Below are 23572 nucleotides of genomic sequence, written 5' to 3'. Positions count from 1 at the left end.
AAATAAATATATAATATCATTTTTTTAAAGAAACATATATAACATATAATTTTTGTTATATTTGTTTTAGTATCTATATATATATTTATATGTATTTTATTTGTTATTACAGGTAAACGTTATTGAGGAGCTGTGCGCGAGTTTAACCGCGAGATTCTCGAGTGCCGAACGGATCGTTGTTTCGTGTCCTTATAGTTTTCGCATCGTTTTTTCTCATTGCAAGTGCAATGTACGCGAAATACGCGTGTGTCTCACGCGTCGCGTCGGGAGTGCCGTGTAAAGTATCGCGTGTCGGGAGTGCCGCGTAAAGTGTCGAACAATCGTAATTATTCATCTTTTCGCGAGTGTCGTGAGTGCTACGAAGGAGCCAAGAGAGGAGGAGGAGGCCCGGGGAGGCATCGGGCACCAGCGAGCCAACTGTGAGGTATGCAAAATAAAAATTAAAAAAAAAATATATATATACATATACATACACACATGTATATACATAATTTGAATATTTTGTTTTCAGATATGCTGTGGACTACAACTCCGCTACTGCACATATCGGTGAGTGTGAAATTGTTTATTTTATATTATAACATTTCTGTAGCGGTATAGGGTATAATATTTCTATAGCGGTAATAGGAGGATATTTAATAATGTTTAATAATGTTTTTTATTAGAATTAATTTACTATTCTATTCAATTTTATTATATATTAATTTTTTTCAATTTATATAAGAAATACTGCAATTAACAGTTTTTATTCAACATTTCCTCGTTGCAACTTTTGACTGCTTTCCTTTCATCGCAAGATTGACTTTCGTTCTAACTTTTCCAACGCAATGGTACAAATTGTTAATTGCGGAATTGACGATTCCCACGAATCATATTTACCGGGGCGCGATTGAATTTACCAGAGAACATTCGCGGAAAATCTTACTCTTGCTTCTTCTTTGGAACTAATTTCCACTCGAAGAAACGACACTTTCCCTGGCTACCGCGTTTCTCACGAGCAAACGCTAGCGCGATAACTATAAATACTGGGAATTTACATAAAGTGTCCCAGAATCCAAATATATGTATTTCTAACTGCATCTTTTTTATATAAGTCAACTTATAAGATTTATATCTCGGTAACAAAAACGGTGCCAAATATTTATCCCATTATGCCCCATCCCATGCCATTATTTATCCTTTTTATATATTTCATATTTTAAACACTGGATATATTATTATAATTAAAATTTTAATTGCAATTCTATTATATTAAAGTATAATATATAAAAATATAAAATATAAAGCATATTAAAGTAAAATTTCTTTGAAAGAATAATTGCATAATGATTTCGTCATCTATCTTTTATCTTGAAGCATATTCAAGTTTATTTAATAAAATCATATTATTTATTCTCAATTTTATAATTATCTGAAAATTGCGTTTCGATATTTTCGATATTTCGATATTTTTTTCAATTCAACCGAACAATCTGCGAGAGGATTCATAATTTGAGGACATTCTATACATTTGCATACAGAATCATATTTAATTAAGCACAAACAAACATTGAATTGCGAAGTATTTAGAGCTGGTGCATATTGATAAGAAAAGATAATTCCTGAGGAATCGTGCAACATTGATTAATATTAAATCGTTGTAATTAAAATTTTATCGCGCTTTTATACAAAATATCGAATCTGAAAAGCTAAAATATCTATAGATGTCAAATACTTTCAAATATTGTATTCGATTAATTTGTGTTTTTATCATTTTTTAAATTCTAAATTAATTCGTTCAACAAAAAAATGATAAGAAATTGGAGAGTCGTGCTTCCAATGAAATTAAATTATTCAATCATTAATTGTTCATAACCTGAAAAGGCTGAATGAGCTTTAAAGATTAAAACGATTTTTAGTCTTCAATATATAGATAAAAAAAACATACATCATCTATATACATATTCGGATTTAATCTAACACATATATGGATTTTACAGAAATATTGCAATAAATTTTATCTAATTTTTCTTTCCATTTTCTAAACATTATTTCAATGAGATGAAAAATTGCTTAAAGGTCAGATAATTATTTCGAGAGTAATCAGTATATGTATAGTTGCATCTCGGGGTGTCGATTCTTTCATTCATCGAGCACGTAAACATGCATGCGCGCACGCGACAGTTGAATGATTCTTACGAGTAATTTCCGTCGTACGATACACAAAAAGAAAAAAAGGAAAGACAAGCAGGGACGATATGGGGCAATCATATATGTCAATAACTCTGAGAAACGCTTGCTTAGCAGAAACTTGTGATGGAAAGGAATCGTACGATGTGTTATCGCGACTCAATGTGGGAAGACTTCGATTAAATTTACTGATTAGACGCGGGGTCAATTCGGGTTATCAGTGACCTCGTGATACTCGTGCTTACATAGCTTTTTTCCCCTTTACTTCACGTTTGTAGCACTTGTCGGTTATAAACAATTTCTTTAAAAAACGCGCGAATATAAACAATTTCTTTAAAAAACAAATCGCTTGGGACAAGTACTCGAAAGATTAGGTGTTCGTTTATCACTTTAAAAGTGAATCACTGAATAAATAGAATTAATAGTTAGTCGCAATGATGGATCCTCATGTTTTAATTTTTTTTTTTTTTCGAAATAACGTACGAGATTCTAGTGAATAATAGCGCCGGTTGAGAATAAATAAATTCTTATAGATTAAGATAATGAAAGTGATGATTGAATGTTTAACATTTAATTCTCCATAATAAAATATTAAACATTTATTTTAATTTTCTAAGATCTTTAAAATAAATTATAATGGCATACCATCCAAAGTAAGTTCTTAAATGAAGATAGAAATCGATAGAAATATATAATATAATCTAGTATTTTCTAATTTTTAAAAATTAATTTTTTAAATAAATTCTATTTAATATTTTGCAGATTTTTAAGAGATAAAGATATAAAATGAAAAAAATATAAATGTTTTAATTCACATTTTTAAAAATGCATTCTTTTTTATTCAAATTTCATAAATTTTTAAATAGAAATATGAATAATAAATTATTTTTTAACTAATCAGTTTAAAATGAAAATAACAATTCTCTTCCCTCTTATTGTATTAAAAATATTACATACTGTTTTTTAAAAAACACCGGAAAGATAAAACAATTTGTACAAACATCGTATCGTAAGGTACTAAAAGATTTTCTGTTCCTGCGAACTATCTTTGCCTGTTGTTCAATCGCCACCAATTGTCGGCAGCCCCATAATGCAGTTAATCCCCGAACAAAATAGGGGGACCAGCTAACCTTGTCTCTAATACGAAATTGTTTCGTGGAACGACCGCAAAAAAAGAATTCATGTATCAAGAATTTTCGGATTTGCGGCTGAAGTTGAATAACTACATGTATTTTTTTGAATACATTAATCTTTAAATTAATTTTTTTATATTATATTATATATATATATATATATTTAATAATCTAAAATCTAATATATACGTATAAATATCCTTTATTGGTATATTTATATATAGACATATTCAATATTTTTATATTTATATTTTATCCGAGGCAATAATATTTAGTTGGCTTTTTATACGAACGTTGATAAAAATATAACTTTAATATTTTATAAAAATGTATAATAAAATTTTAAAACCATTTTTAAAAATCTGCAGTGGATTAGAACTTCTAAATATAAGTATATATAATATATATCTCAAAACCAAACAAATATGAAAATTTAAATGTAAAATTTGGATTAGGATTTATTGAAAGAAGATGTATATATTCGAAAATATATTATAATCTAATACATATTTATTTATAAATATAAATTTAAAAATATAATTTTTTGAATATATGTGATGAGAATTGAAAACAAATGCAGAAGAATCAGATAACATAAAATGATATATATGCGCAAAATTTAAAATCATCACGTTTTGCGTTAAAAATGAACTTGAAACATGTAATTAGTATCTATCACGCGTTTCTTGTTCAGCATAAATTCGAAGGTTGTTGTACTCATACTTGTTAAAATAATTTCGTGAGAGTCCAAAGTCCAAGTTCTCGATATAGTTGGATAAGCTGAGCAATTTCAATGCACTGTTCAGAATTACGTCATCCTTTCTTGAGAAAAATTTATTTTAGAATGAGCATAAGTAAATTTTGGGAAACGGAAATCTAATTCTAAAATATAATCAATATTATGATAGATTCAAAATAGTAAATTATAGCACATTTATAACATATTAGATCGTCTTATTGAACGGACAGGATAAACAAGGAAAGTAGGGCGGAGTCGAGATCAGCCGTTTTATACGTTACAGAAGTCACGTATGCTATATCCGAAAAGAGCGAGCCAACTTGTAACATAAAGCCGACTGTGTATAGATATCGAAAAATTGTCAAGACGAGGAAAATAGTTAAATTGCGTTGTCTTTGTTATGCAAAAAAAAATCGCGGCAACAAACTTATTTTCAAAATGCAAATCTCTTACTTTTGCCTTCTAAAGATTTAACATCACGTCTTCTGACGGATTTTATGAACTACTATATACAAACTTGTGTGTGTCTAGATTTAATTTATTAGATTCATTGGAATTCATTTATTATAACTATGAAAATAATATAAAAGAAAATATCACGCGCTCGAATAATTTGTATAAATTTCTCAAAATTTAATTTTTATTAAATTTATTGAATTTGAGTTAAACTCGAATGCAATAAAATGCAATTTTGAAAGTAAGTGATCTCGTCTATCGAGGAACGTGGCTTTGCGAAAGCAGAAGCAGAGCCATTCTTCGTGGTTGGATGCTCCACTTCGCTGAATCAACATATAATTATTAATGTCAGCCATGCAAATAACGAATCGGCAAATAACGCCATCGTCTCACGATAGTGAAATTTAATTCCGCTGCTGTCGCGCGAACGGACTAATTTCCTTTGTGCAACATTTTTAGAAGTTTGCATTCCGTCGCAGGCTCGATTGCAATCGGGTACGAACAATTATCGTTACCATCCTTTGATGCAAGGAGCTTAAATCAGTTAGCATAGGAAACAACGAAGAGAGAGGATAAAGATAAATGATATTTAGAATTTTGTGACGGTAGAATAAATATAAAATTCAAAATATATCACCATAAATAATAAAATTGAGAATTTTATAATAGATGATAATAAAAAGCAACGTTTAAAAAAAATATATATATATATTGCAGCAATTTATTTATATTCAAACAAAACATTGCAAATATGAAATATGAATTTTCATCTAGCTGTTAAAATATTTCTTTATTTTTATTTAGCTTACTTTTCTAATACGAAACCGATATCCGTTAATTATTTAATGAAAAATGTCAATATGAAAAAAAAAAAAAAAAAAAAAGCAAATTGCCATAAATAACTTATAATTTATTCAAAGAGTAGCAATTAAATCATTAATTATTAATTTAAATTATTTTTTTTTATTTCGAAAAATATTTCGTGGGATTTAATATAGATCATAATCGTCTTCTCGAATTTATATCATCTCTCGAAAATTATCGAAATAAATGTGGCAAATTGTATTAAATATTTTAGCGATTTATGTATTAATATCGCGTAAAAAACATGTGACACTCACTGATCAGGTTCTTGAAGGTGTCGGTGAATATTCGAATCATCGTGAAGTCTGTCTCGAAGATCCGATTAAATATCTATATCCCGGCTGTCTCTGTCAGCTGCTGTTGCTCACCACCAACATCACACGAATTCTGCCGCTCCTTGCAATAGTACTATTCTTTACTTTCTCTCTCTTCTGTTACTTTCCCTAGATCCTACTGAAGGGATCGAGGATTTGTTAAAATTTTTGGAAGTCCTTTCCGCACTCTTTCTCTCTCTCTCTCCTATCTCCCTAATTCTTTCACTCTTTCTCTCTCTTTTTACACACAAATCTGCTGGATGAGTTCATTCATAAAGAAAAGAATATCGATCGAGAATCACCTCGCGAGATAAAAGTTTGCGAATAAATCGTCCAAGATTAAGAAATGCACAATGAGATGAAAAACGCGACTGTAATTTACGATTTACACAAGAAGATTTATTGAAGATTATATAGAGGTTTTGTGTCGACTTTCTGCAACGCCTGTGCAATTAGGATGATGAATTTCGAAGTCTGTTATGTACTGCACGTTGTAGAAAGAAAAAAAATTCAATATCTGCAATGTGTAATTTTTTTGATGTAACAGGAAATTGGAGATTTAAAATTTCCTTTTGATATCTTCAATGTTGATGACGTCCCAGTCTTGAAGTACACACTTTTTGTATCGAACATAATTTGAAATTTAGAATGTCTCTTTCATCATCTTGCAACATTGCAGGAAACTTGAATTCCAAAATCTCGCGAAAAACGTCAATTCAGAATAAAGTCCAAAATATTATTATTCTTCAGTAAAAGGTTTTCTTCTTTTCTTCTCGAGAAAACTTGCACTTTAAAACAGTTTTTATTTATTGTTGCAAAAAGATGCAAAATTTCCTCTTGTGACGTTAGACGCTCACATCCTTCGATCACTCAAAAATTTTCTCGTTTTCTCTCTTCTGTGCTTAAAAAAATGCAAAAAGTATTTTTGAACTTTTTCGATGAAAAATCGTTCAAGATGTCTTCTTCGTCTTCGATTCCCGCTAAAGATGTATCGATTTATCTCACACGAGAGAAGGTATATACGCGTGCACACCGTCACTGTCGGGAAGTCACTGCCGCGGCTCGTGCTGTTATCGTCATCATCGTCGTGCGCTTGCTCGTTTCGACTTTACTCCAACACCGACGTCGCGACGTCGCGAGACACTGACTGAACCGGGCCGATGTTATTCGGCTTTATTCCTTTATTGTCTGCTGACAGCGCGTGTGACGACGCCTCCACCGCTCGTATGCCCTTTGACCCCGCTGAAAGAGAAGAGGGGGGAGTCAAGCGGAAGAAGCCGCATTATCTCTTATCGGCTCCCTAGAATGCACGCAATTCCCCCTCCTCCCTTCCTTATCGCATCTCTATCATCACCTGTGAAACTTCTCTTCTATCCATGTTTTGTTTAGCGTTTACTAATAAAATGTATTGATTAGATTTGTCGGTAGAATGCCGCAAAATTTAATTTAAAAATTAAGGTCATAATTAAATGACCTGGGCCAAATTGAAGAGGAGTTTTTATCTCTGTTTTTATCATACATTTGTCATCTTTGCATTTTGAAAGAAAATTTTAAGTAGATTCACGCGTGTTTATTTTTAGAATATATATTTCTCATAATTTATGATTCATATTAAATATATATTACGAAATAAATTGGCTATGAGAGCCGTACGCGGATGTAGGTGCGTTATGTAATATAATAATTATCATTATTGATAAATAAAATACCAATCATGACGTTATGCATTTCCAAAATTAATCTTGGTTAAGGCAGATATAGTATATATAATTACAATATTTTTTCTGATCGATTTCTCTAAGTATTTGTGCAAGGTGTTTAATATCTTGAGTATGTCGAAGAAAATTATGTAAACGGAAATGGAATGTAATTAATAATTATATAGATCAAAGTCTAATGCGATCATAATTAAGTTCACGTGTTAATAGTAATCGATGTATTTTTATTACGGTGCAGTCACTGCAATGACATAATATCACGTAATCGAATTACGCAATTTCGTTGATCGATTAACTTTTTCATGTTTTCGTGGAAAACCAATTTTGTATTAAAAAGTATTAGAGTAAGGCTGTTGTGTAAATTATAATTTTTTTTTACTTTCTCTTCATACATAATATAAAAAAAAAAAAAAAAAAAACAGTAAAAAAATAGAACCGGTTAGCTCTCTCTTACAACCTAATTTTTTAATAGTTTATTAAGCCAAATACGAGAAATCTATTGTATATCGATGCACTTAATTTATTAATCCGTATATATTCAAAAATATACAATTTCGAAGAAAAAAAAAGGGAAATATAAATATTTTTTATATATACATTTTTCGGATTTTTTATCTCCCTTTCTTATCTCTTATAATTTCGCGTTTCTGATTTACATTTTAATGCAATAATTTTATTTTGTGTTTTTTTTTTGTCAATCATGAGATAATATGTAATTGTATTTAATGTATGTAGCTCTTAAATGTTTTTGTAAACCAAAGCATCTTGCTGTCAAATGCATTTAAAATTCTGATGAAACTTGACGAGGAGATTGTTTATCATGACCTTGTTGTATAACAAACATTTATTATGAGCGTTTATGTAGTTGTAAACATTTTTGTAGATGCAATTTAATGTCGCAGATGAGAGGAAAAGAGAGAGAAACGCAGAGAATTATAAAAAATTTTTCTTGATAAAAAGTAAGAAAATGAGAGAGAGAGAGAGGCAGATTCACACAAACGGAAGTTTATTACACTTTACAGAAACGAAGGATACAAAGCGAGAACCAGTGTATATCTCCATCTTTTTAACATAATTGTGGTTTCTCTTGTGGAATAGGTAATATAAAGAGAGTTTTATAAAGGAGATTTTAAGTCAAATATCATATTTTGCCATTTAAAATGGACTAAGAAAAATGCTGATTCTTAAAATAGTTAATTTATTCATCTGCAATTCTTAAAAAAAACTTGTATTTGAAAAAATACTCATCGAAAACTTTTTTGCAGACAGACTTATCTTAATAAAAATTTTTGTGTTTTCTTTTTCTAATTATGTAAAATAAAGTTATAAAAACAGTAAAATATTTTAAAATATATATTATAATTTTTAATTAAGATTTATAAACTTATAACCTCATATTATTTTATGAAACATACAAAAGAACAATAAAAATTTAATTGACATTTATGTGTGTATATTAAAATGTATATTGATGGTACACATCATTATGAATGTCATACGGTATTTCTGGAATTTTTGTAATTTTAATCCAGTGTCAATCAAATCTTGATTAAATCCGTACATATCTAATTACAAAAGCAATTCACGTTTGATTAATTCCAAAACTTTTGAAAATATCGTACATTATTCACACTGATAATTAATATAGATTCCGTGCTGCATTGAATACATTTTAATTGACTTCTCTTATATTTCGTATAATTACATTCTTCGTTATTTTCTAAAATTGCTTTAAAACGCGTTCCTTACTGTAAAATTGGATTCCAAATGGAAATACCTGGTTGCCGCTTGCGTTTCCTTTGCAAAAAACACATTCCCTCACTCCTCATCTCTGTCACGTCACACGTACCCTTTTATGCGCGCGTTCTCCTTCCTCAACACTTCACCGATAAGTCATTATAATAGTCGGGTACAAAGTCCAACATCTACTCCCCCCACCTTTTTTTCGAGCTTCTCTTCGAGCTATTCTTCTCTCTTGGTTCGTGACTTGCCAATTCGGTTATTTAACTTCGCAAACATTAATCAATATATATTTCGCGACACCGATCGCGTTTCTCTTTATACATCTATATCTCTCGTTTTCTTTCCTCTCCTTTCTCCCTTCTTCTCGGTCGGAGTCTCGTGCGACTTTGCACCGTGTAGTTACAGCTCGTTAAAGCATAATTAACGGCTCAATTGCTTCTCGGCTGAACTTTGCTCATCACGCAGCACGCGCGTGTTCTCCAGAATTTGCGATTTCACCGCCGACCTTGACGATTCCCCTGCCCGTCAGTTTCACCACCCTCTTCTCTCGTTGCTCTTCTCTGATCCTGCTGAAATCAGCGCATTCTCTGGAAACGCCCCACTGATCTTTAGTCCCGACGAGATATCTCCAAGACTTTTCTTGCCCTCGCAATTTTTGTTCTATCGTTAGATTATCCTTTCTTCAAGAATTACCAAACTTCATTGTCTTTGCGATGTCCTTTCTTGCAGAACTTTTCGGGAGAATCACTTCTTTCTGAATCGCTTTAAGAAGTTTATCCGAGTTTTTTTTTATCAAGATTTTATCTGATTTTATTGTCAGAAAATCTGTCGATTTTTAGTCATTAATCTCGACGTATTTTAGAACATTCTTTAAAATTTTTTTTTTCTTTTTAACACGGATTTTTCAGAGAACATTTACTTCCTTCAGAATAAATGGAAATCTTGAGAAAGCTCTCTTTTCAAAGACTATCTCTTACCAGACAGTTCGTGATTTTTCAGCATTTCTTTTCCAAAAAGAGATTCTTGAAACATTCTTTTTAAGAATGTTAAGAATTCTCTTTCTCCTGATGATCTAAAAATCTAGGAAAATCCCTGTCTCTTTAGCATATCAATTTCTTTGTTTTTCCGCAACTTCAAGAATTCCTCTTTTTTTTTGTAAAGAAGGATTTCTCGTAAGAGACAGAATCAAACTCTTAAAGCATCCTCTTCAAGATAAAGCTGCATTCTTGTCAGAACGGTTTTTCTTTATTCGAGACCTTTGTTCTACCAGGAGATCTGTCGACGCTTCGGCATCTCTCGGTCGAAGTAGACCAATTTTTCGCGAGTCTACTCGACAGCGATTTTGCGAGACGATCCTGTGATGACCTTGACGATGCACTCTCGGGGCGTTCTGAGGCGCGGCGGCGGACAGGGCTGCTCTTCGTGATCCTCGCGATACCCCCGCGCGTGCGTGGTGGTGAAGCGTGATCGCGGGTATGCGTGCGTGCGTGAACGTGGACACGAGCTCTCCATTGATGAACAAAGGGCGGTCGGTGATGAGAGAGACGCGACGCCGCGCCGTATATACCAGAAACGCCGATGGCGACTGGAGGAGGTTTCCCCTGACATCGGTGGTTCACGTTGTTCCTCCACCACGGCGAGGGGAACTCCTGGTGAGGGCAACGAAGAGAGAGGGAAACATTCACCTACCGGGTGGGAGTAAACAGGGCCAAGCATTGTAGCCCCTCTTTCGTTTCCACTCTACCTTTCTTGCTCTTGCCGTCGATGCGCTCATCGAAAACAAGTTGGCCGCTCTCTTGGTGTAGCACATGATAGGTCGACGTAGCACAAAGTGTCGGTTTTATAGAGATTCGCAATCGATTTCGGTGGCGGGCGAGCAGCTGAATAGTTACACACACAGATGTGTAATATCTGACTTTTTAAATTTTGTGTCGGAATGTAATAATTAATAACAGTCTGCAGTGAACTAAGTTGGTCAATCAATATAGGCAGAAAATAACAAAACTTTGCGATAGTGTATGCGGAGCATTAAAGTTTGATAACTCCATATCACACAAAGTTTAATAACCTTGCATCAAAGCTTAGTAATTTTGCAACGAAGAATTGAATATTATTTTATTAGAAATTAATAACAAAAAGTCGCATAATATGAATAATGAGTAGCTATTAAAATTTAATATCTCTGCTTACCAAGAGATTTAATAACTAGCATTACATAGGACTAAAAAATATAAAAATATCTAATAAAGGACGAGCCTTTATAATTTTCGGTATGCTTGTAATTTAGATAATTATGTTTTATATATGTATATATAATACATATATTCTTTAATGTATTTTATGAAAGAAATTACGATATTTTTTATTGATTTCACAAGCTTTGTTAGTATTTAAACAAAGTTCTCGTCTCAGCTGCTGAGACTCAGCAACAGATCGAGGCTAAACTTTCGCGGAGCTAGCTCGATCGGTGCAGCTGTGCGTGGTTGTTTTATTCTGCTAACTCTAAATTTATCACCCGAGGAGAGGCTAGAGAGAGAAAGAGAGAAAGATAGGAGAGGGGTCGGAAGTATCCCCACTATCTTTATCGCCTTACACTCCCCTCAAAAGACCAAATGCGATCTTCTCTCTCTTTTCTGTTCGTTCGCATTTTTCATGCAAAAATACACAGAGCAGAAACAATGATGCAGTTATATATAATATCTTCCGAATTATGTATACACATCTGCTTTGAATGCATCCATGCGTATTTCACGAAACTGAAACACTCTTTTCTCGGTATGATGAATGGAAAATCCGATTTCATTTATCGGAAAATTGGGGTCCGTTTCGCGTCGAAATGGATTTCTTCGGACTGCGTGAAATCAATTTTGTTTCGAAAATGATTGAAACGAAAAAAGTGTCCAGCACGTTTGAGGATTATATTTTGTTTTATTATATTTTTTTATCAATTTACGTCAATTAATTATCTTTTTTATTCCATTTAGTTTCTCGTTATAAAGAAAAATGCGTTTCTATTATTATAAATTATCGGAAATTTATTCTACACTATTTTTTATCATATAACAATATAAACTGGTACTTTGAACAAAGATTTAACCTCGTGATATTTTAGGGAAGACAAAGAATAAAGGTTTACTTTTAATCTTTTTGGCTCTGATAGTCGAATGATTGTTTACTGAAACGGGGTAATCCGTCGTCGGAAAAATGGAAAAAGAAACAGTCAGTCTCGTACAAAGCGACAGTTCGTATTATTTTCCTTCTTTTGCAATTTTTTTGTATAGCGATTTTCGACGACGCTAGATGATATTTCACGAATTTTAATTTTGGCCGCACAGCTGCCAGCAATATCTCTTTTCACTGTCAATACTCCAATGTGCTCGAAAATTTAATGTAGAGGAAACTCGCGCAAATAATCGCAATATGTGTGCGCACGGAATAGATATTTCATGATGAAAATAGTTGGAAATAATATAAATAAATATTTTTCAGACTTTAAACTTTAAACTATTCGGAAAGAAAATATACGTTGGTAATTAATTTCTATCGAGGCAGTCGCGATTCATATGAATGCGAGATTAATTAACCCAGAGATCATAACAAATGCGAAGGTTCAACAGAAAGATCATTTCATTGACTTTGCCTGCGATATCGATTGTGTTTCAATCTAATTAGAAGAAATACAATACTTTGTATATAATTTGCTATTTACATTCTGACTCATCGCGCACTTGGCTTCAAAATTATCGATCGTATAAGAAACAATTCACTAATATTTAATAGATAATGAAAAGATTTCATTCGAACTTTGGCTCATATTTATTTATTAGCTAAATATAGAAACTCAATTTTTAAACCTTATTGTTAGTTATTTGTCACATTATTGCATAATAATAATTAATTCATAAATCAGATGGAGATAATTTCAATCTAGAAATAAAATTATACGATTAAATTATTTTATAAATTAATTAATTACCTGCTGCTGGAAGTTATGGCAAACTTCTTGGAGTTTTTAACGAGAGCAACGTTTTTTTCCCCAAAAAAAAACGCGATATATCGAATGTAATACGCGACGGAGATGTACTTTCGCGAATTTCAAGATTAATTTTACAGCGCGTAATTTTTTCTCGCATCCAAAGAGACACGTGGCGTTCAGACGACTGGTAACGCGCGACAACAGCGACGAAGACGATGTATGGTTGCCTTTGGGGGAGCCCTCTCTGCCCTAAGATTGTCTCTCTTTCTCTCTGACGAGTCCATCCTTATCTTTCCTTCCCCTACCGAGAGAGCTACATCTCGGTTGCTCCCTTCCTCGAAGTAGGGTTCCCCACCATTTTCTCCGAGAGGGAAGAAAGCCCCCTCGGTATAGGCAGCCATAGGTAGCAATGGCATTCTGACCGATTCTGGTACTGACGAACAAAAGTCTGAATACGCTTTTTATTGCGAACACTATAGTCAAACTTTGTAGGACGATGATTCATAATTTAGCGCCACATTTTAACGCTCAATACAGGTTTATTCTTTGAATTTATTTTTCTATATACCTATGTATCTCGCTTTATCTTATTATTTATTCATTCAATTTATTCATTCAATTTTTATATTTCTCTTTCTAAGAGAAAGCGAATGTAAAACTTGTAAAGATAAAATCGAGCGCTCAATAGAGTCCTTGATAAAAGCTTTCGATAAGATTGGCTTTAACTTTCCTTCTTATATTTAATTTTTTTTTTGCAAATTACATTTGAAAAAGAATTTTAAGTATACCTAACACATTATTTAAATCAAATTCGCGACATAAAAAATTATTCATATTGTTGCAAAATTTAATTTAGTGGAATTTTAGATTTTTAATATTAGATAATTTTAAATAAGAATTTACGATATACACTATACATAATATATTATTGCATGAAATACAGTATTTTTGTTACTATAAAGATACCAAGTGATTATGATTATTTTATAAAAAAACAAGTGATTCGCGAAAATTAAGATTAATATTTGTGACGCAAAGACTTGCACAGTATGAATTTTTATAGGGTTTTTGTGCCATCACTAGCTACTGGGTTTCCGACCCGTAAGGGCCGTATCGATTATCTCGTGTGCCTCGCTGCGTAAATCGTGCTGATTATTACGTGAATTCACGTGGGTGTTTAACTCACGCGTGGGAGTTTTGAATTAATCGTAGGCAAGGACGCGTTGTGTGTCCATTAATTTGGGGTTGTAAAATGTAGATAATATCAAGCGAGACGAGGGTTCGAAGTGTCCTGTCCGAAAAAAGATGGGAAACAAGCTATAAATTTCGAATCTATGATTAATCTTTCACCATAAATTTGCGTGTGTGAATCAAGCTTCCGTTCTAGCAATCATATTAAAAAAATTAAATTAATAGTATCAATAATTTATGAACTTAAATTCATTTCACGTAATGTGAAAAAGAATTTTAAATTTAAATATATGGACAGATTAATTTTGCATATTATTTTACATATGAAAAAGTGCATGATTTTTGCATGTTTAAGTGCGCGCTTTGTTTTTACATAAAAATTTAAATTAGATCAGTGATGTATGCGGTAAATTTACGCAGAATAGAATAAAATAAAATATGTTCTATCACAGTGAAATAGATATAATAGAGTTGTAATGTGATATAGAAATACATATAAATATAAAATACATAGATTTATCTGGCAATATAACAGAATGGTCGATAAAAAATATAATACAAAAAATAAAAATCTCTAAAAATATAACGGATTTATCAGGCAAATTCTTACCTACGCAGCTAGGTAACTTGGTAGTCTCGTTCCATTCGCCATTCTTGCATTCGAGTGTTCTTTTTTTCTCCATGCTGTCGGGAAACACGCTGCCCGACTTGCATAGGAATGTCCGCGAAGTCAATGTACCGTTCGACACGTAACTTCCGTTCGGCGCCAAGACCTCCGGACAGCCTAACACTGTAAGCATAAGTTCATTTTCACCAAGTCTTTGCCTTCACCATTATCTCGCGATTAACACTTTGTCACATTTTTAAGTTACAGTCCGAGTAATCTCTCGTCTTTTAGAATTGTCATTATATATAGGATTTTTATACGATTCTGAGCACTTTAGCCGCATTAGTGAATTATTAGAAGCTTTATTTTAATAATTAAAATAGTTATCATGATTTTAGGAAACGTAAAAATAACTTGTTGCTAAGTTACACTCTGTCTTTAAAATTTATACGACTAACATGTATAAAATTAGTTAAATTAGTTTAAATTAAATTTTCTTTTTCTAAATATATAATATATATAATCTTTTCTAACATTTTTGATTTTTGTAAAATTAATTTGTGAAGGAAAGAAAAAATCTTATTAATATTTAGATATAATTTTAGGATATACGAAAATTTTAAGTGTTATCTTCTAACCGGTTTTAAATGTTCACTATCAAATATTAAAGAAGTTTCTTAAATATAAATAGATATTTCTGAGATTCTTTGCACTCTTAAATATCATTCCCAATTTTTTAATAAAAAATTGAAAAGGTAAAAAAATACAGTCTTATTTTAAATCTGAAACTTTAAAACTTTTCAGAGAGTTGCTGTGAAACTCGATTAATTACATCAGAGAAGTTACTTTATTCGAATAATATGGTCGACTTAATTAATTTCGCACAGACTTATCTTTTTCGTGAAACGTGAAACTATCTTCGTTAAAATTATATTCTCGGTTAATTGTCGCGTAATAACGCGCGTGTTCGCGACATTTTCTATCGAGTTTTCGGAAAATAGAGGAGAGGATTCGAGCTTTATTAATTTTTTTTTACCTTGGTACTGTAACAAAAAACCTCGGGCGCTGTAGAGCCTCCTGGAAGCGACGAAGTCGAGCGTTAACATGTTCGAGTTCGAGACAATCCGTGTACCCGCCGTGGTGCCGCAGAACTCGAAGAGAGTGCTGCCACAATCACGCACTCGCACGATGTCCACGCAGCTTCCGTCCGTCTGCGGACCTGCGGAGATTTATCTGCGGTTTTATTCTATCTGAAGTTTGTTTGCGGAGCGCGTATAAAATTCAGCCGGTCGGATAGGTTGTTTATTTTTTTCGAGCACGATTGCTGCAGTCCTTTAATTCGATCGAGCGCCATGTAGCACATATGTTCAATATTAAAATCGCTGTTTGGAATAAAAATATAGATGGCAAAGAGCGGACAAAAATATTTATATATACTAACGAATTTAATTAATCTGTGCGGGGAAATATCGATCGATGGTCAATAATCATAATTGTTTTATTCTCGCGGTTTAGAAAAATCGTCCTTTGAGAGATTCACTGTAATTCGTATAACACATCTCACGGTTTATCGTTTGCTATAGATTATTTGGGTCAGAATTTCTTGACATACTTAGTAGATATATTTATGTTCTTTTAACTCTCGGCTACGTAGTAGAAATAAATCTCTGTTAGATATTTTGAATTAAAACGCTTGCTTACCGCGGATGTTTAAATCATGGAAGGTCAGAACTATCCTCTGACCCGGAAATGTTCTGAAGGTCCACCCGCACGTGCTTTCCCCAAGATAATATAGCGGATAGCCCGGTGTGTTGATGTAACCTCCTTCCCCGATGGTCACCTTCACCTCTTGATTGCAGTATCGCTTAACCGCAGCTTCTGCAATCAATCGATGATTAATCTCTTATGCGGTTTGTCGATACAATACTCTATTTATACCATATAATATGATTTTATTTATGCAAGAGATACAATTAAATATCGAGTAATTGTTTGTTTAAACAAGAAATAAATAATATAAATTAATAATTGATTATAATTTCGGATAAACCACAATGAAATTATTAGAATTATCACAATTTATGGTTCAATAACTCTAAATTATAATATTCTTTAAAATAGTTACATGTAACATGAACATTTAATTTTTCGAATGATATGTCACGTACTTTTATAAACCGTGTCAATTCAATGCTATATCGTCCAGATGTTCACCTCCTAATTAAATCTCTTCCAGTAATAAATCATTACTATAGCGAGCGAGCACGGTCGTTCTCGAAAAGAATTATTTTCGGAGCAAGGAAGGGAAGCAGGATAATGGGTCGCGCGTTTCTGCAACCATAAGGTCGCTATTAACAAATGCATCTGTTGCGGTCCATTTGTCGCCATGCAATACGATCCCGAGATCCCTTTATAGCGTATATCGCTAGGCCAAAAGGTGAGGGTGTCCTTGCCCCAGTTTCGTGGATAGGGGGTGTGAATTTTGGTGGGGGATGAATCACGCTGATAGTGGTAATAAGGGCAGCGCAGGGGAAGTTGGTTCTCTGTCTCTCCTTCCTCCTCTTCCCCCCCCACCCCCTCTCGCTTTCTCTCTCGAGTGTAGAATATACCTGTATATTTGTACCATTATCCGATATTCATCCAAGTGTGGCGACCTTCGCGAGGGAATGTTTTGTCTCGCCGAATCGCGAATTGCTTTCATTGCTATCGATTTAAACGAGTGCTTGTCTTTGCCTTATAAAACGCTGCATCTTTAATCGAAGTTTCGAAAGTCTTGAATTATTCTCGACTTAATGTTTCGAGAAATAATTTAGTTTAGTAAATTTTATTGCCGAAAAGATATATTTTCAGAGAAATATGAATTTCTAAAAAATTATATCATCCAAGCGTGTCTTTCTGTTATGCAATAAACGATATATTGTATCGTAACACGTGTTCCCGTTTCAATTTTTCATTTCTGTTAATGCATAAATTGTACTTTTTTGGAGATGGAAGAAGCAAACTATCGAATAATAAACAAGTAAACTCCGAGAAACGTCACGTTTTTCTCATATAATCCTCGTAAGAAGCTTCCCCGCTACGTGCAAGCTCATAGAACACCAGGATTACACGTGTATTCTGCGTTGTACGCACCGGATGCATTAGATGCATCGTTTCTTTGTCGGCTTCCGGGGACATATCGGGACACATTGCCTATCCCACGGTTAATAAAGATCGAGCGTGTATCGCCAACAGCTGGCTGACAATGACCGAGATAAAAATCTGAGATCGATTTCGGACCTGCAGCACACGTGACGTGTCGTGCATTTTGCGTCCTCGCGTGCGTGGGAGGAGATCCAGGCTCGCTCGCACGCTTTATCGAGTTTGTCGATCATTGATTGCGCACGCCCGAAAATCGATCGCAGAATAGACTGGGTTTTCCCGCTGATAAATAAAGCCAGATTATTAATACCGAACGTATGCCGCGAATACTGAAAGATATTACGAAGATTTTACACGGAAATCCGTTCTCTTATTATCGTTTAAGATTGAGTGAAAATTAGGAATAAGTTAGAAAATATTATAAGAGATCACATTAGAGAATATCCAAAATAATTCAAAGAAGATTAAAGATACTTGTTAAATTAATTGACTATTTGTTATAAAATATTCAATTTATATACTTCTATGTGGAAAGTCTTATATGTTTTATTTTTTATTGCTATTGAGAATATACTCACCCGGTATGCAGGCGTATTTTAGTAAGATTCCACCTGGAATCCAAGAATGCGCTCCTGGATGATCGAGAGTCGCATTATAGCGACAATGTTTCAAGCCGGAGCACCTAAATCATATCGAAAAGTTGTATTATATTAATAAATAATAGAGTAGGTTATGATTTAAAATTATTTTGAAAAATAATTAAAAATATTGAACTTTGCAATATTTAAATATATTTATATATTATATATATTTTTCTCCCTCTCTTTCTTTCGTATTAAATTATATTTAAAAATGCCATTTATTCTCCTGGAACATATATGAATAGATTGCAACTTATGTAAAGTTTTGCTTTCGGATACTATCGATTGTTCGACAGCCGCCAATTAAATAAGCAACGTCGGTCATTAGGGGCTGAGAACGCGCTGACAAAAGCAGCCCTGGGCATTTCTAGGGGGATGGAATTTAGGGGAAGAGTCGCGATTGTGTTGCCGCGATTCCTGTTGTTTGAAAGTAGGAGTGAATAATAGACGAGGGTGGATTTTCACCCCTTTTGAAAGGCCTTGCTGCCTCGCCCTATTACATTCACCTCTTCTCGTCGATTTTATCGGTTCGTGGACGGAAATAAAAGGGAAATAGCATTTCATTCCCTTCTTCTTCCCTCTTTCTACGCCGTCTCGCGAGGAATTTCTTTTAAATTTTTTTAGATTCGCTGATGTAGATTCTCAAATTGAAACTTGTGGTTCTCTGCGCGATTGCCTCTTCCAGACAAAAATAAATCGTCTTGTTTGTCGATAGAGTTCATAAAGCTTATTGCTAGTTACTTCTGGAAAATTAAAACAAGAAAAGTAAGTAGTTGTTTAAATTAAAATTTAATAAAAAATAAAACGCGACAAATAAGAAACGTAATTCTGATGTTGAAAATTATTATGGAAGAGAAATGAGAAAATATATGTATACATATACGATTATTATAATTTTAATTATGAAAAGCATATACTCGTCTTATCTAGAATTACATTTTCCTTATTATTATTAAATTAAATTTTTTGTCACTTTTTTATAGTTCTTTCTCCATTTTTAATTTTATAATATAATCTAAATAATTTGATTGTATTATATATTTTTACAAATTCTAGATTTCTCTGAATATAAAAGCTATGTTTGATTTGCTGCGACGAATTTAGTAATTTCAGTAATGCGAAATTTGCATCCCTCGCATTGCCGACCCCTATTTGTGGAATTCTCGGAGCGTGATGCTGTGTAAACGTATAGGGATGGAGGCGGACCATTTAACGGAGATTGTTTCTCCTTCGGCGATCATCTGACGCGCGTTTCAGAGAGAAGGGAGGGGAGGGAGGCAATTATTGCTTTAGGAATGCTTTTATCCTCGCACATCAAACGTCGAGATTTCACTCTCGACCCTCGATGGCTCTCGAGTGCGCGATAAAAACGGCGGGTATATCGTGGGCGAAAGAGCGAAGGGGGTAACTCGATCAAGTGGTTGCCTCGACTACGTTTCGCAGTAATCGTGTGACTTTTTAGTGATTATATTTCTAAAACGTTAATGTAGTTTTTACGTTGTTTGATCGCCTTTTATATTCCCTTTTTTATATTCAATTGAATATATTAATTGACATTATTATTATCTCAACTATATTAATTTAATTTGATCTCGGTATTCTGTTGTATGTACATAGCAAATTATATATTTTCTATAATTTTGTGTTATAACATTTTATTTATTAGAAAGAGAGAGAGAAAGTATATATAATATATTTATATTATATATATTGTAAAATATTTTAATATATATTTGACATAACAGAAAATTTTAATCTGCTAAACGGTTGAGGAAAATTTAATCGTTCTGTCTACTATCATGTCGCTCGACTTTTAACTTTATTGTAGGAGTCTATTACAGTGTTTGTAGTCGACAGTAAACGAGATAAGAGTTGTTTTCTAGAATTGCGGTCTACCTCAGACCTCGATCGTAACTGAATGCTATCTTGTATTATTGAATGTCACAAACAGAAGTCCGATATCGTCGACGAGGACCATGAAAGTTCTGTCCAGCTGACGAATCGTAAATAAAAATCAGTAATAAAACTCTTCTTAATACGCGAATGCAATTGAGAAATCGAATGCAATAGTATAATTCATCTTTTTAAGAATTTGAATAAAATTATTTAAATGTAATTTGCTCGACTTTAAAATTAACCGACTTTTTGTTGAAATTTTCGTTGAAACCGATTTTTATTTGAAATTATAAAAAGATGAATATTGTTGCACTGTGAATGCTTAAATCATAATATTATATTGAAATAAATGTCATTGAGATTTACCTTCTATTTAAAGACGATCGAATATCGACGACGTCGACTTTGTCGTATTCATCGTCAAGGATATAATTCCCTTTAAGTTCTCTCATGTCCATCCATCGTCGTGTGCTACCTTTGCGTTTCCACATTCTGAGCTCTTCCAAGCTTCTCGATTCTTTCAAACATAATTCTGTGTAATTCGCGTGATATTCCGCTTCCAAGATGAATATAAACGCTTTCAATGATCTGGAAATACGAGACTATTTATAATTTTGTATATATAATTAAAAACAAAATAGTTATTAAACGAAAATTTAGTTAATGAAAACAGTTGTGAACGATAATATGGTAAATAATTGGTTTTAAATATTTCTGATATTGTATGAGACATTATAAGAATAAGAGATCCGTGTCAAAATTGAAATTAAATAATTTAATTCATAATTACAAAAAATTTGACAATTCTGGCATCTTACTAATTTAATTACTTGTTCTCAATAATAATTTAGTAGGAAGAATAAATGCACATTAATAAATAAGATGTAAAACTACAATAATTTTCAAGTATAAATAAATAAAAGAGATTTGCATATATAAATGAATTAGGAGTAGACTATCTGTAAATTAATCTCTTGATAGAATATCTTCGTAATGAAAGAAATTTAAGTACTTCTTGGAAACTGTTTCCAAGACGCGTGATAAAGAATGCTGACGAACCTGCACGTCAATCGGAGCAGACCGTGGGAGCATCTCTGCTCCTGGATCACCTCCATGTATCCTCCGTGCAATTTCACGGCCTTTAGAATTCTGCCAAATGGTGCCTGGGTAGTGGCGATAATCCTGGACGAGGAACATGCTGCAAGCGTCATCAGCAGCAGCATCAGGAGACTCGTCAGGGTCGTCGCTGCCGGCCACGCCATGATGGCTGATCATTACAATGACCTAAAAGTCGTCCACGCGAGCCTCGTCTTCGGAAAAGGGCTTAAAATTAGCCCTCAAGTGTCTTCTGATAAGCGAAATCTCTTCAGAAGGTAGACGTGCACTTTTGCCCTTCCCTCCTTCCTCCCTTCTTTAAATTCTCTCACGGCCACTTGAGTCGCAGCTCTACTGCCCGAAGGTCGATGACCTCTTGTTTTACCGAGAATTTGATCCAACTTGACTCTGGTCTCAAATAATCGTTCTTAAAATCTGCAGAAAAATAGACACGTTTTTTTTTACTGCGAGTTTCACCTGCGTATTAGTAGAGCTAGATTAGTTTGCAAGATCCTTGAATGTGTTAATTGTTTAAGACAGGTCGAGGTCAAGAACTATAGGGTTCGATGAATAAATACGAGAGATAGTGAAGTGAGAGAAAATAAATAAAGAATGACGCGAGAAAATATAGCGATTAAAAAAAAATAGGATATCTGGAACCACGCTATAAGCACAAAAAATACTTAAGTATCATGTTTCTTTGTGACGTAATAACTTGTTATTATATTTATCTCGTGTAAGTTATATTTGTCTCGTATGTCAGACGCGAACACAAAGATAATAAATTTTTGAAACTCCAGTCGATAAATTAATAGAATAAATTTAGATGAATAATCTGATCATATAAATTTTATTCAAATTATATTAAAATCTTCTAATTATACAAGTCGGCAATATATAAAATTAAGTGAGATAATAATTAGATTTTTAATACATATTTAATGTAAATTCTTTAAATAAGATATCTAATTATTTTTATTACGATTTTATCTTACTAGAATTTTTATTAATATTGATTAAATGTAATATAAAATTCGATAAGTTAGAAATTTAGAATATATCTCTTGTCTCTGTAAATCGATCGATCGAGACTCACTTTTGATTCTTGAGGATTGTCAAAAATTATTGTTTGATCCACCGTGCGTCTCGAGACAGCGGCGTGTATTACTTTATGCCTCTGATCCTTTGTGATTCCTTCGATCCTTGTTCGCATTCCTTTTATTTTCGGCTGCAGCAGATCTCGTAATTATTTTTCGGCGATGGCGCGTTTGTTGGTAGAAGTAAGTGCCTCCGTCACGATCAATCGGCCACGGCCAAGTTTTAAGTAGACAATAGCAGCAGCAACAATTCGTGGCGCCTCAAGAACGGGGATTAGAATAGTCTGGTTTTTACATTTAGGCACTCGCGGATGACGAAACGCGTTCCCGATTCGCCATTGGAAACATTGTCTAATGTCTGATTGGCACGATTAATTACACTTACAATTTTTTGTAATTATTGGACGGTTAATTATTTTTATAAATTATTTGATTTTAATTAACTGATATTAGATGCTGATAAATTAATTTTGTTCGAGAGATTGATGTTAAGTATGTTGATCAATCGATTTTGTTTAGAACTTATTACATTCACAGCCACGTTTAATTAAACTTAGTCTGGAAGTTAAATCAAGTATTTTTTTTTTATTAATTTATATTGTATGATTAATTGATATTAGGATTATATGTGGTAATTGATTGTGATTAATTAGCTTTCAGATATTAATTATTATTGTCATTTTTCTAATTTTTCTTTTTGATTATATTTTTATTAGAATGTCGATTTAGCTTATTTTAATTGAAAAAACTTCGTAAAAAAATATATATGACACGATATTAACGAATCTTCTT

The 23572-nt window shown here is 32.9% G+C and overlaps 1 protein-coding gene and 1 long non-coding RNA gene across 3 annotated transcripts in view; both read right to left on the bottom strand.

Moving 5' to 3' along the window:
- LOC145945692 (uncharacterized) overlaps positions 1 to 23313 on the bottom strand; it is a 31055-nt gene extending 7742 nt beyond the window's left edge. Inside the window, exons 1-7 of one of the 2 annotated variants that reach the window (XM_083054805.1) lie at positions 22780 to 23313; positions 21648 to 22118; positions 20955 to 21176; positions 18630 to 18733; positions 16612 to 16788; positions 15947 to 16129; positions 14914 to 15093 (exon numbers count right to left, since the gene is read on the bottom strand). In XM_083054805.1, the coding sequence (XP_082910931.1) occupies positions 14914 to 15093; positions 15947 to 16129; positions 16612 to 16788; positions 18630 to 18733; positions 20955 to 21176; positions 21648 to 21850 (1069 nt within the window). In that variant the 5' untranslated portion in view covers positions 21851 to 22118; positions 22780 to 23313. The remainder of the gene's footprint in view (positions 1 to 14913; positions 15094 to 15946; positions 16130 to 16611; positions 16789 to 18629; positions 18734 to 20954; positions 21177 to 21647; positions 22119 to 22779) is intronic. The other variant, XM_083054806.1, reaches the window with a different exon arrangement.
- On the bottom strand, positions 5860 to 11333 carry LOC145945693 (uncharacterized). Its single transcript, XR_014426896.1, has 2 exons — positions 9171 to 11333; positions 5860 to 6917 (listed from the first exon to the last, which is right to left on the bottom strand). It is a non-coding gene; the product is annotated as an uncharacterized LOC145945693 (long non-coding RNA).
- Positions 23314 to 23572: the final 259 nt, after the last annotated feature.

The sequence above is a fragment of the Prenolepis imparis genome, unplaced genomic scaffold (assembly GCF_030444845.1).
Source record: "Prenolepis imparis isolate NDT839.2.m4 unplaced genomic scaffold, iyPreImpa1.0 SCAF_14, whole genome shotgun sequence".
NCBI classification, from domain to species: Eukaryota; Metazoa; Arthropoda; class Insecta; order Hymenoptera; family Formicidae; genus Prenolepis; species Prenolepis imparis.
Note: the sequence above shows the minus strand (reverse complement) of the source record. Positions and strands in the feature narration are given on the sequence as shown.